The following is a 14,423-nucleotide window of genomic DNA, read 5'->3' on the forward strand; positions in this document are numbered from 1 at the left end:
CTGGTTGCATAAGTTTGTGTTCCATTAGGTGCAACTGTGCAAGTCTTATGCAAAGATACCTTGTGTTCATTGGATGTATTACCGTTGTTATTACTGACTTACACTTGATGTAGCAGAATCCAGTTCGACATTATATGAGTACTTATGAAACCTGGAAATTTTCCATTCCGTCCAGATGGTAGTGCAATGTTGTTTTGTTGTACCATTGGGTGAACATAGGATCTAATGATGGCATGGGACTAGATGAAGAGCTAGAATTGTATATGTAGGAGCACATATGATCCATAGGTTTTTGCAACCGCATTGGTTATTAGAGTTTTTGGCATTACTGATTGATAGATTATTGAAACCCAACACATTATTTAGTTTTGAGGAACATTTTCTTGAATGTCAGGGCGTCCATATGCTTTGCGGATAAGCTGTGGATCAAGGACGGACATACGTAGTGCACCAACCAATACATTGTGGCATAAGGATTTTGCATATACAGGAGGAATACCTGCCAAAGCTAGACGTCCTAGTTATCTTACCCCTCCACTATATACCCTCCGTTATTTCCCATTATCTGAGGGTCCAGAAAACTGTTACAACATTAAACGTGTGCCTACTGGACATCATGCTGTGAGAATATTTTATGGTCTGGTAGAAGATTCAAACTTTGACGATGAGCCTCTATTTGATATTTCTATAGAAGGCACGTTGGTGGATTCTTTAAGTGCTGGATGGAGTAATCGAGATGACCAAGTGTTTACAGAAACCTTTATCTTTCTTACTGATGGTTCTATATCCCTTTGCTTCCACAGCACAGGTCATGGTAATCCAGCAATTCTTTCTATCGAAATTCAACAGGTTAATGACAAGGCGTACTATTTTGGGCCACAATTTGGGAAAGGATCAATGCTAAAAACAGTTAATAGGCTTAGCTGTGGCCAAGGGAGGCCAAAGTTCGGTGAAGATTATGGGGGTAACGCATGGGGTGGGGATAGGTTTTGGAATTCACTGCGAACTCTACGTCAAAGTGCAGATAAACCTATTTCTACTGAAAGTCCTATCAAGCTAAGTTCGATTGCTCCAAATTTCAATCCACAAGGTGTTTACCAATCAGCCTTAGTTAGCACAGATGTTGCACCTGAGCTAACGTTTATCATGGATGTGGAACCTAATAGTAACTACTCGATTTGGTTACATTTTGCTGAGATAGAGACTTCCATCACCAAAGCAGGGCAAAGGGTATTTGACATCTTGATAAATGGTGATATTAGATTTAAAGCTGTTGATGTTGTTAACATGACCGGGGATGTGAAAACTGCTCTAGTATTAAATACAACTGTTGCTGTTGATGGTCGGACTTTGACTATCTATTTGAAGCCTGTCAGTGGAAGTCTTGCTACAATCAGTGCCATCGAAGTCTTAAAAGTTATTACAGCTGAGGCCAAAACTTCAACTGTCGAAGGTACATATCTCATCATGTCAAATGGCTTCTTTCCAAGATTTTGTTGTTGTTTATCTGTGTTTGAGAGTGATGTTTGATGATCTTATGGTAGGTGATATTCCCATTTAGCACTTACAACAAAAGTAACCCAATGATCTTTTCGTTGTCTTCTAATGCTCAGCTGCTCTTTTTTTAGGCCAAACAGTGTTTGCTGCTGGAACTGCTACACATATCTAGTTCTTATGTTTGCTGCTGACAAGAAATATTCGTTATTCAAGCATAGTTCATTGATTTACACATGACTATAGATAGGTGCAATTAGTGGATTAAGATACATTGAATTTCGGTGGTTATTATTTGAACCAAGACGTGTCAAGGACAAATTTGTTTTTTAACAATCATCTGTTTTGCAAAATTCTTGCATGTATAAAATATTCACTGCCTATATGAGAAGTTATACAAGTCTGTAAGTGGGATTTAACTTTTTGCTAGATTTTCGCTTAGGCGCTTCTGACTATATGCATCCATAAAATTCCCCACTCTGTTATAAGTTAACACACACACACATACACGGTCCTATCTAAGTGTATGAAATCTATAACTTCTCTCACTGCATGACACATAAACTCAAGCATTTGTGTCTTTCATTTTAAAACCAATGGGCTATGGCAGACCCTAGACTTAACGCTAAAATAGTAAGCACTTTTAAAAAGCAGTGCTTCAGTGTCCATGTTTCATATTTTTGCAGAATTATAGTTTAATGAATACCAGACATTATAGTTTAATAAATACTGATGTAGACATCTTATAATTGTACTTTAGTTACTGCTTTGCAGTTGCTTAAAAAGGCACTGCAACTTCCTGATCGTCTTGGGTGGAACGGTGATCCATGTAGTCCGCAACAACATCCATGGAATGGAGCAGATTGTCGTTATGATAGTACCAAAGGAAGTTGGTACATTGGTGGACTGTAAGTTCCTTGCCCATTTGAATGTTCTCACCTTGCTATGTTTGCCATCAGGCATGACATTTCAGCTTAATTGGTTGTCTGTCACCAAGAAACTGCTAATCCTGTTTTGCAATTATTTCTTTTGGGACATTAGCAATGGATTCATATAATTTATTATGCAAAAGTAGTTCCTACCATGTATTGGAATTTCATTGATGTTTATCCTTAGAAAGTTTACATCCAATTCTACAATCATAGTGGCATTTGATAAAAATGCACCTAGTTTTACTTTTTATAACCAAGTCTCCTTGTATAACCTCTCCACTTATGCACCCAAGATGAATAACTCCATTTGTCCTACCACAACAGAAGAGTCAATTATTACATCAATCAAACTAATGTCTGTCATTGTAATTCAATTAATTCTTGATACATATATTTATATTGAATGCTACCCCTCTATCTCCTATGGATCTTTGATTTATTCCGCTTTTAGTCTCCACTCTTTCAAATGTTTAATCTTTTCTATCTCCACTTTCTCTCTTGTTGAATATTTATCTGCAGCATTATACTGAATTATTTGTTCTCGAGTGATGAATTTCTCTTCTCTGTATTCTCAGAGGTCTTGACAATCAGGGTTTGCATGGTTTCCTCCCTCGAGATATATCAAAGTTGAGTCATCTACAGAGCATGTAAGTTGCTGGATACGGCTGTATCATGTCCTTCTGTAGTTCTGCTTACAGTTGAGGAATCACCTTGTTTTGAAGTCACTAGTTGCAGTATTCGTTTGTGCATGATTTGAAACGCTGGTTCTTGAGGCAATTTATACCTTATAAATTATGCATAAAGCAACTCTTTTCTTTTTTTTTTTTTTGCTTCATTGACATATAATGATATAATGTTGACTAATACGTGCAAAATGTTGTTTGAGCGGTGCCTTAAAATTTTTTTTTGCAGAAACCTTAGTGGAAACAGCATTCGTGGGACCATCCCTCCAATCCTGGGGACTATTTCAACCTTGGAGATTTTGTAAGTGTGCTGCAAGTCTGCTAATTTACATTCCGTTTGTACTGCCCTCAATGTCAGATATTGGTCTGGTGTATGCTTCTCAGTCTCCTCACCACTTTCCCTTTTCTGTTCCTGTTATTTGCGTTGTAAAAAGTGATGTCTAATAAGAACAGTTTTCTGAAACAACCAACGTATGGTTATAACACTTGCTAATGTCTGGGCCTCCTAGATCCGAGTGGGCTTGCTTGCAGACCACTGTCATTGTGTTCTTAAGTGAGCAAGTGTTATTTGCGTTGCATCAAATTTGTCTACTACATAGATCTAGATTGCATATTTTAGTGGATTGCCATCTTTTTTTTATTGAAAGACTATCATGGAAATTGCTGCCTTTTCAAATGAATGCTAATATGTCTTCTGAAGCCCCAATCGATGCTAATATGCCTTTTTAAGCTCCAATCTATGCTGATATGCCTTCTTTGACACTCCTACTTTTACTGATGGATCACCAAGATAGAGTTTTAGTTGAATTCACATACCACCTATGGATCACAATTCGTATATGATAATGATGAAGACCACTCATGGATCTCCCTCAATGCCTCTCTCGACTACTCTGGGAATGCTTTTCTCCCCAAATTACTCCTGAAACTAGATTGAACCTTTATCTGATCACACATCACTCCTGATAAATTTCTCAAAGTGATATTATATACTAACAGGACTTGAGTTGATTTAATCACACTCTACCTATTTTAACGGTTAGAAGCCTTGTATTTATAGTAAAATAAAAGAACTAAACCTATTTAGAATAGGAGCCCTTGGCACGTACATACCCCCGCCCCGGGACTTAAGGAGGATTCCCATTATATTTTCTGAACGTACATACCCCTTGGCATTCACAATTTTCTTTCATGGTCATTTACATTTTGCCTCTGTCCTGTAGAATTCTGAATAGTGATTCATATAATTCTTCTGGCAGGGATCTTTCTTACAATTTTCTGAACGGCTCGATTCCAGAGACCTTGGGAGACTTGCATTCATTACAAATTCTGTAAGTCCAAATTGTGTGGCTAGTATTGGGATCATGTTGTCATTTACAAGACTAATAAAAGTTGCCTTTATGCAGGAATCTGAATGGAAACAAGCTGTCAGGGAGAGTTCCAGCTGCTCTTGGTGGAAAACTGTTACACAGAGCTAGCTTCAAGTGTGTTTCTTATGCTTATGCCTAGCAGTTAAACTATTCTTTCTCATTTGTTCTGATTGTCGTGCAGGAATAATCTTTCTTTTTGGGTGCAGTTTTACTGATAATGCAGGACTTTGCGGTATACCAGGGTTGCGTACATGTGGACCTCATCTTTCTGCTGGTGCTAAAGTCGGCGTTGGCTTGGGTGTATGCTTAGCATTACTCTTATTTGTTGGCTGCTTAATAGTTTGGCGGAAAAGGCGACAGAATATTCTCAGGGTTCAAAAGCTAGCAGGTAAGAAAATTCAGAAGAGAAATTCCATGTTACAGATGTCATTTTTTGTTGCTACAATCTTGATGGGACATTACACTGTGTCTTTGAGCTTGTGGTAACAGTTATCAAATCTGTAACGCTGAATGAGGATTCCAAGTTTAGCAACAGCGTTCATCGATTCTCATTGTTTTTCAATTATATATTAGGAACATAACTTACATTTTGAAGCTTACTCCCTAGTCGCACTGTGTTTGCTACACTTGTCGTTTATTGTTAAATCATTTTGGCTTATTTGGAGTTTGCGAGTGTAATTAGAAGAGGAAAATAAAATGAGGAGATTAAAAGATTGTTGAGGTTAGGAGGCACATACAGCAGGACATACTGGAAATTTGTAGCAAATTTGATTGGTATATATATTTTGAGATAGGAAGTATAGTAAAGTTATTGTGAGGGAGGGAGTATTAGAAATTACAATTAAATGAATTGATGAAGCATGTGATGTTGTTTGAACAGCTAGAGAAGCACCCTATGCAAAGAAGAGAACCCAATTCTCGCATGATGTGCAGATGACAATACACAGGACTGCTTCCGAGAATGGCCCAATATTGTTATCTTGAACCCCTCCAGGCTACAGGGTACAACATCATTTCACAAAGAGATTCTGAAATGTGAATCCTCATTCATCTCTGGTTTGGATAAGGTAGCAGGTGTTCATTTGTTTGGATGACAATGTCGGTGCCATTATCCTCGATGCTTGCTTCACAAACTTTTGATAGGGACCTAACATTAGACTATAGTGAACATTGTAGATTTGGCGCATCTTGTATAATTTTTTCGCTCTGTAATGAAACACAATAACAGCTGATTGGTACAGCGCTCAGCAACTATAGTATCACCTATCTACTTCTTTTAGTATCTGCCTACAGGATTCAACTTGACTTCAGTTTATTTAGTCTAATATCAATAGTGTCATTACTTTACTCTTGTAAAAGACTGCTTTTTGATAAGACAATCTAAATTAAGGAACTTGTATACTATTAAAATTATTTGGACTATTCAATCCATGCATGGAGCCCATTTGATGGGAAGACCATCTCATATAAGAATTTGTATTGTAATAAGGTTAAAGCAGTTTGAACAATTAATTGTCCATAACAGATTTGTTAGTTCGATAACAAAGAAATCAAAGCCTAAAATTTTTATACCAAAAAATAATTTGGACTCATTAAGATAAATCAAAAACAAAATAAATGGAGTAATAACATACTTGCTTTGGATTTTAATAGTAGCTACTGTAGCAAATATAGTTCATCAACTAATCATATTTGGTATATATTTATGTCTCTATGTATAATGTACTATATAGTCACGTGAGTTCTTATTCGGTTCGTCTAAATACATATTTTCATAATATTAACTTTTTAGAATTTTTTATTATATAAATTTAAGATATTAAAGATTAAAAGTAATCATTAGATAATGTGAAAAATAAAAATATAACAACTATTAAAAATTAGAGGAAGTATTTTGTAATCATACTTACTACGTAGTAATACTAGATAGCTACTAATTACTACTACTACTAATTAATAATACTTTTACTACATAATTCAAAGCCAAACAGGTGGAGGCTCATTTAAGTCAACACAAAGCCCACGTTGATTTCTCAAACCCAAACCCCAACCCAAACCCAAACCCAAGCCCAAGCTTTCATCTTTACTGGGGGCAACAACATGAGCCCCATGATTTTTTGGCGAACCAACAGCCCAAGCATTGGTGATGGGGCGAAGGTTAAGGTCAAGAGATAAGGAGGTGGACGATTGAGGAAGATGAGGCGGAGGAGAAAGAAGAGGAAAATTAGTTTTAGCTTTAATGCCACGGAGGGAGCGGGCGGCTCCGTCATAAGCGAGAGCAGCTTCTTGGGGAGTGTCAAAAGTACCTAACCATACACGGGTTTTCTTCCATGGGTCTCGTATCTCTGCTGCGTAACGCCCCCATGGACGCTTTCTTACGCCTCTATAGTGTGCTTCTAATCTGCTGCTACTGCCTCTGGCTGATGCCATTTTTTTAAACACACAGAAACTTGACTTGAGCCAAAGGATCCGAAAACACACTACTAAGTAGACAGAACACACACAGTTTGAGCCTTCAAGCTTAGCTTCAGGCTTAAGGCCTAAGGGTATGGGGCATATATTGGGAATATAGATATAGACGTACAGCTTTAAAAAGGGATTTCTAATACTCCTAACTATAAACCCTTCTCATGAGTTTCTCCATTCTACCGAGTAGGCGAGTACCCTGGCTGTACCTACTGTCCTACTCGATCTATTCTACCATTCGCATACGAATTCATCACTTCTAAAGTACTTTTCCCGTTTTATTATACTTGTTACATTTAACTTTTTATACAATTAAATCGGTAATTTTAATCATTTATATATTAAAATATACACATTTAAAAATTAACAAATCAACATTAGGAATGTATGTCATTAGACAATTTAAACAAGATTTCACTTGACTATATTTACATTAGCCATAATATGTAAAACAAGCTAGTTTGAACCATAAATAGTATCAATAATCGTAATATATCAGATATTTCTATGAGATGAAGTAATTGACAATAGTAGAATTACTAAAAAGGAATTGTCAATTTATATTCCCCAAATTTCCCAAATTTGAAGAAATGCAAATAGACTTGTTAAGAACTATTGTGTTAATTTTAAATTTGTAATAAGTCCTGATAATACATTTCAAGAAATCATATTATGCCCTTGTCTTTTTAAAATTATTCACTTCGTAATTTGTCATTTTTGGTGTTTCATTTAATGTTTTTATAAATAATATTTATATTTATATAATAAATTTTGAATAAAAATAATCTTATTCATCCTCATTTTAATATTTTAATAATGCTTATGGTCCCTACATAAATATTTTTATATTTGTTATAATCTCTACATGTATCCGACTAACTTAATAAAAACATTTTTTATTAGTTGTCTTGTGGCTTCTATATCTTTTTCACTAACTTTCTTTTCATATTTTTTAATATTTATTATTATACCCCCAATGTAGCTTGAAAAGGGATTGATACACTAGTCAAACAACAAGGTGCATCTTCTTTTCATGAGAGCCAATTTGTTAAGAACTCCACAGTTAAGCGTGCTTGGTGATAGGTGACCTCCTGTGAAGTTTTCTAGGACGCGCACGAGTGAGGTCAAAGTGCGCTGAAAAGACTTGTGTTGGTCTATGGGGCCAGTCTACAGTTTTCATAAGTAGTCACTGGTTGTCCATTAGGCCAGAGTGTTACATTCATGATCCTCACTTTTTTACTATTAAATTTTATCATTCAATAAAATAATATATTTATTATCTTAAAGATACTGAGCATTTTTTGTGAAAACTTCATTAAAGAATAAAGGGAGTAATTGTTATTAGTAGGAATACAAAATGTGACAAAAATTAACATTTTAGTAGCAAAATAAAAAGAATGGAGTGAATGTATTGTATGAAATTGTAAAATTGTACACTATATTAATCTAAGGTAATTTTATAATAGTTGACTTTTTTAAATCACTCATCATAATCATACAATCTGAACCGATTCAAACAGAAAATCTAAACTAATTGATTTTTTTATTAAGTAAAGTATAATTAACGTGCAATAAAATATATAAATAGCAAATGACTTCCAATAAAATTTCTTTAACATAAATTTATAAATTTATTACAATATTGATCGTCTTTAAAGCTAAGCACCTTAGAATTTACCCATGTTATCTACGAGTACAATCACAAAAAGTGCAATGAGGTCCCAAGTGGAGTCTTTGATGTCGCCGTAATAGTCGGTTAGGCAGCTCATTCCTCAAAATTAGCAAAGGGTTAGACTTAAATTATCCTTGTCCTTAAACTTTGTAACCTTTTTTTTTTATATTGTCATTTCTTTTTTTATAGAATTATTAAAATGCTTTTAAATCTATTTTTAATTATAAAATCAACTATTATTATTACTAAGCTAAATTTATTAATAAAAATCAAATTAAAATAAAAAAATATTAATTTTAGAAAAGAAGTAATTTATTAAAATTGGAAATAAACCTTATCACACGTTTTGTGTTGAAATTTGAAACATACTCACTCTTTTGGACAAAACATTGGATAGGAAAATCACATTACTGTAATATTTGCAACATTAGAATCTAGACTTCAAGATCTTTCAAATGATATATTACATGCTCAATTCCGATAACCGAGCGACAAATGATTATCATTTAAAAATTGCTTGTGAATTTGATATATGTTCAATCTTTTGGGCATAACTTTTTATAAAAAAAATTATATTAAAGCAAAGTTTGTGGCATTAAAAACTAGACTTCAAGAGCTTTTCAACAACATATTAGATGCCCAATTCTGACAATCGAGCGAGAAATCAAGACCATTCAAACTTTGCAGTGATTTCTAACATTCAGTCGCGCGTTTTACACGACCATACCACGATCCGGTCGCGCGCGACAAGATGTTAAAAATCCCTGTAAATTTTAAATGGTCGTCATTTCTTGCTCGGTTGTCGGAATTTGGCATATGATATGCGTTGGAAAGCTCTTGAAGTCTAGTTTCTAATGAAGCAAACTTTGCATCAATATTATTTTTCTATAAAATGTTATGCCCAAAAGATTGAACATATATATATATATATATATATATATATATATATATATATATATATATATATATATATATATATATATATATATATATCAAATTTCAACTCAAACAAACTTTAAACGGTCATCATTTCTCACTCGGTTATCGGAATTGGACATATATATATCATTGGAAAGATTTTGATGTCTAGATTTTAATGCCGCAACTTTGCAAATATATGATTTTCCTATTTAAAGTTATAGCCAAAAGAGTGAACATGTATCAAATTTTAACACAATCATATTGATGCTCATTTTCGTTAACGTTAATTATTGGATAACGATTTATACGTTTGTGTCTAAATGAAATAAATAATTTTAATCAGCATAACGTCAAAACTCGGAACCATAGTTAATTGGGAGAATTAATGTAAGGATAAAGAATTTTGGATTAGTGTGTTCCTTAAAACTTAACTTAACGCATGATCTAATGTGTCATTTAACGGCTTAATATCGCTTTACATAATAAATTTTAAGTGTAATTATTTGTATTTACTAATATTTTTAATATTTTTTTTGAATATTTTTGATTAGTTTACATTATCATAATAAGAAAAATGATATACTTCTTAGACAAAAACTTCTATTTTTTTATGTTATATAATATCTTTTTTTGATTAGTTTAATATTTTTGTATGTTATTGCTTTAGGAACAAAAGATTCTTGCTTAAACTAGTTCACCATTCATTTTTTCTAATATAAAGTACTCCCCACTATTCAGCTTATGTGTCCCATTTCCTTTTATGGTTAAGTCACCTTAATTATACCCCTAGTAGCTTTATCCTATTTTCAATTATACCCTCCATTACCCATACTAATTTTCTCTCTTACATTAAAAACTCATAATACCACTCTCTTTCCTACTCGTAGGTCCCACTTTTGACTCTCCCTAAAATCCGTGAAAAGTCAAATAGGATTCTTAAGGTGAATAGGAGAGAGTATTAATTGTTTTCAATTTCTATGCTAAATTCTTGTAAAAAGTTAAAATTATTAATAATAAATAGAATTTATTAATTTTTATGTAAATATCATTTTTACCCTTATGATAAATATTTAAAATTGCAACCTTTAATCATTTTTTTTTGTTTTAGTCAAATTCGGCGAACTAACACTATATTTGGTATGAAGGGGGAGGAATTTAAAAAGATACAGGATCTCTTATTTAGATAGCAAAAAGAAGGAGATGAATTTGGAAGGAAAAATATTAGTTTTCATTCCTTTTCCCTTCTCTTTCATACTTTTCTCCGTTCCACTATACTTGTTAATTGTTATATTTGATTTTTTTACGTAATTCAATACGTTATTTTGATCATTTATATATTGAATTATACACGTTTAAAAATTATAAAAAGTTAATATTATGGAAGTATGCGATTAGACGATTTAAACAAGATTCCAGTTGACTATATTTTTTCTTACACATTAGCCACAATATATAAAATAAACTTGAACGATAAACAATGTCAATAATAATATTATAGCGAATACTTCAGAATAGAGAAACTACTAAAAATAAAAAATATACTCTTCCTTCTTACCACTCTCTCGTTTCTTTCCCTTCCTTTTCTTCTCCTTCACTTTAGTTTAATGCAAGAAACCACATTAATTTTGTAAGGTTATGATGACATAAATGTAAAAATTAGTATTGGCTTACCGCTGTACAAGCTGACATGCTTGCAAAGTATCCATATCCATAAATCAATATACTATGCAAAGTATTTGAATGCACGTCTGACAAGTGTTTTTGAAGGAAATGCGCATATATGGATTATGGAGTAGTCTGCTGGTACTAGTAGTATTATTTATTATTTATATTTTGTTAAAAATAAAGAAGAGTAGAGTAAAGTGATTCTGGACTCTGGGAGTGTGAAACGTCAAAAAATAGGACGCTTTATCAGAGTGGCTCACGTGCGATGAGGATGAATGGCGATCAGGTTCAGTTACAATTAACGATAATGTCAAGTTGGAGGAGACAGCTCCGCTTTACTTAATACTCAGCGGCGTTTATTGACTTTAAAAATTCATAATTAATTATCATAATTTGTAAATCACCGTTAAAAGATAATAAGTGTCAATAAAATAAAAAAAATAAATTAAAAATCTTAGAAGCCCATCCTATTAAATTCTTTTACATAAAAATAATTTATTATGCTAAGTATTAATTAGCTTGGCAAGTACCACATCATCACTTCTTGCATTGCTTCCTTTACAATTATTTCTAAATACTCCTCTACATAAAATACAATGAACATAGTCAACATAAAACACACTTCCTTTGTTACAAAATACTTACACTTTGATTTTTTATTTCTCCAATGCATTAATTGAAATTTTAATATTTTTAATTATATATATCAAAAAAATATAAAAATTAAATATAATTAATTAATTATTCTTACATTGAGATGAAATAAAGTATGTTTTAAGTTATGAATTAAAAACTAAATACAAAATTTTAAGACAAATTTATAGTAAAAATATTAATATTTAAAAGAAGTTAAAAACATGTTCAATAAATTTGACCACGCAAAACTCCACAAAACTAAAAGGTAGAATTTTTAATTAATTTATCAATTTTTGCTCCACTTTTAATAATATTACATCTATTTTGAAACATGCTTCGAGAATATAGTTTTGAAATAATAAAGGTTTACTCCATTAATTAATATGAGTAGCTACAGCTAACATTCTACTTAGCTACGTACTGTACTGCGGTGCAGCCTACAGCGACCCACGTTCGTTGCATTATTAACCAGATCACTTTCATCCGTTCTATTATATTTGTTACATTTTATTTTTTATACAATTTAATGCGTAATTTTGATCATTTATAATTTTATATCTTAAGCTATACTTAACTAAAAATAATAAAAATTTGATATCATGAAAGTATTCAGTTAAACGATTCAGATCTCACTTGAATATATTTTTTCTAATATATTAGTCGCAATATATAAAATAAACTCAAGTTTTTTTTACTTGAACCATTTGGATTTTGACACTTTTCTATATAAAATTTATTGTTAATATCTTTAATTATAGGAGTACATATTAAAAAATTTTGAAAACTAAAAATCAACAAATTTTAAATCGAGACGATTAAAATAAAATCTTATATATATTTTTTAAATTATAGATTATCAATAATATAAAAATCAATATGGTAGATAAAAATATAAAATGGTGTAAGTAAAAAGAAACGAGTAAGTATTACAATTTACAAATATTCATTGGAGAGAGAAAGTTAGTAAGTCCTGTAAGGGTAAATTATATTAATCTCAAGAAAATCTGGCAAAAAAATTATCTGGAACGGGATAATTATGATTAATCTTGAAAGAGACAATTACTTTAGTGGAATATCAGGGATAATTAGATAAAGCATCTGGGAGGTCAGAATGGAACCGAGCTGAATAGAAGAAGAAGTGGGTCACTCATGAATTTGTTAATACAGGTGTACATATTTTAGAATTGATATACATTCATTCAGTAGGACACACGTATAGGAGAATAAAGAAAGGAGGCACGGTTAAATAGAAAAGATTAATTAAAAGAGAAGAGGAGATCGACACGTCAAATGTATTGAAAATGATTTTTCTTGCTATTTTATTTTATGAGAATGTAATATATACAAAACACAATTAAGAATTTTAAACTAAATATTTACATAATAATATCTAAGATATGAATATTTACAAAATATTCTAATAATTATATTCTAGCACACCCCCGCAGTCGAATCTGGAGATTTGCAGACGCTGAGACTGGAGCGAAAATCATCAAAGAGGACTTGAGGAAGACCCTTGGTAAAAAATGTCGGCAATCTAAAACCGGGATGGAACATGAAGGACGCGAACATCACCACGTTTGACCTTTTCACGAACAAAATGGATATCCATCTCAATTTGATTAGTGCATTGATGATGAACAGGTTATCGGACAAATAAAAAGCACTAACTTTATCACAGTAAATAAGAGTAGCCGTGTGAATAGGGCAACGGAGCTCGAGAAGTAAGTTTCGAACCCAACAAGTTTCAAAGACAACATTAGCAACACCCCGATATTCCGCTTCGGCACTGGACTTAGAGACGGTAGGTTGTCGCTTGGCAGACCAGGATTATCATTCAAGAAAACAAAGTAGCCAGAACTAGAGCGGCGTGTATCAGGACATCCACCCCAATCAGCATCAGCATAAGATAAGAGAGAAGAAATGGGAGACTTGTACAATTGTAGACCATAATCAAGAGTGCCTCGAATATATCGAAGAATACGATGAATAGCAGCCATATGTTCAACCCGAGGATCATGCATAAATAAACATACTTGGCGAGTGAAAGTTAGATACTGCAGAGCTCCAGCCAAACTACGATATAAAGTGGGATTATCATAAGGAGAACCAACTGTGGCACAAAGTTTCCCAGAAGTAACAACGGGAGTAGGAGCGGGCTTGCATTGACACAAATCAGCTTTGTCAAGGATCTCATAAGCATATTTGTGTTGAGAGAGAAAAAGACCTGCAGAATTCCGAGAAACAGCAATACCCAAGAAATAGCTGAGAGGACCCAAGTCCTTCATAGCAAATTCTAAACTCAATTTAGACATAAGGGGCTGGTGAAGGGAATCAGATGATGCAGTAAGAATAATGTCATCCACATATAAGAGAATATAAGCAATGTCAGAGCCATGGCAATATACAAACAAAGAGTTATCAGAGATGCTATTATGAAAACCGATGGTAGCCACAAAATCACCAAGCCGTTGATACCAAGCTCGAGGAGCCTGTTTTAGACCATAAAGAGACTTAAGTAGAAGACACACATGATCAGGTCGTGTGCGATCTTCCTTGCCATTTCATTTCATGAGAATGGAAT

At 33.0% G+C, this 14,423-nt stretch overlaps 2 protein-coding genes across 3 annotated transcripts in view; one reads left to right on the forward strand and one right to left on the reverse strand.

Annotated features, from left to right (window-relative positions):
- LOC130823852 (receptor-like protein 4) overlaps positions 1-5,899 on the forward strand; it is a 6,660-nt gene extending 761 nt beyond the window's left edge. Inside the window, exons 2-9 of one of the 2 annotated variants that reach the window (XM_057688662.1) lie at positions 117-1,453; positions 2,255-2,402; positions 3,002-3,073; positions 3,339-3,410; positions 4,369-4,440; positions 4,516-4,593; positions 4,686-4,867; positions 5,360-5,899. In XM_057688662.1, the coding sequence (XP_057544645.1) occupies positions 388-1,453; positions 2,255-2,402; positions 3,002-3,073; positions 3,339-3,410; positions 4,369-4,440; positions 4,516-4,593; positions 4,686-4,867; positions 5,360-5,463 (1,794 nt within the window). In that variant the 5' untranslated portion in view covers positions 117-387 and the 3' untranslated portion in view covers positions 5,464-5,899. The remainder of the gene's footprint in view (positions 1-116; positions 1,454-2,254; positions 2,403-3,001; positions 3,074-3,338; positions 3,411-4,368; positions 4,441-4,515; positions 4,594-4,685; positions 4,868-5,359) is intronic. The other variant, XM_057688661.1, reaches the window with a different exon arrangement.
- A 557-nt stretch (positions 5,900-6,456) lies between these two features.
- On the reverse strand, positions 6,457-7,149 carry LOC130823486 (ethylene-responsive transcription factor 12-like). The gene has a single exon (XM_057688103.1). It carries the CDS (start codon positions 6,907-6,909, stop codon positions 6,457-6,459), a length of 453 nt encoding a protein of 150 aa, XP_057544086.1. The 5' UTR covers positions 6,910-7,149.
- Between the last annotated feature and the right edge of the window lie 7,274 nt (positions 7,150-14,423).

The sequence above is a fragment of the Amaranthus tricolor genome, chromosome 9, assembly GCF_026212465.1.
Source record: "Amaranthus tricolor cultivar Red isolate AtriRed21 chromosome 9, ASM2621246v1, whole genome shotgun sequence".
Classification (NCBI taxonomy): domain Eukaryota; kingdom Viridiplantae; phylum Streptophyta; class Magnoliopsida; order Caryophyllales; family Amaranthaceae; genus Amaranthus; species Amaranthus tricolor.

Bases quoted from the DNA above. Each gene is read 5' to 3' on its own strand.
- LOC130823486 (XM_057688103.1), bottom strand. From the start codon at position 6,909: ATGGCATCAGCCAGAGGCAGTAGCAGCAGATTAGAAGCACACTATAGA.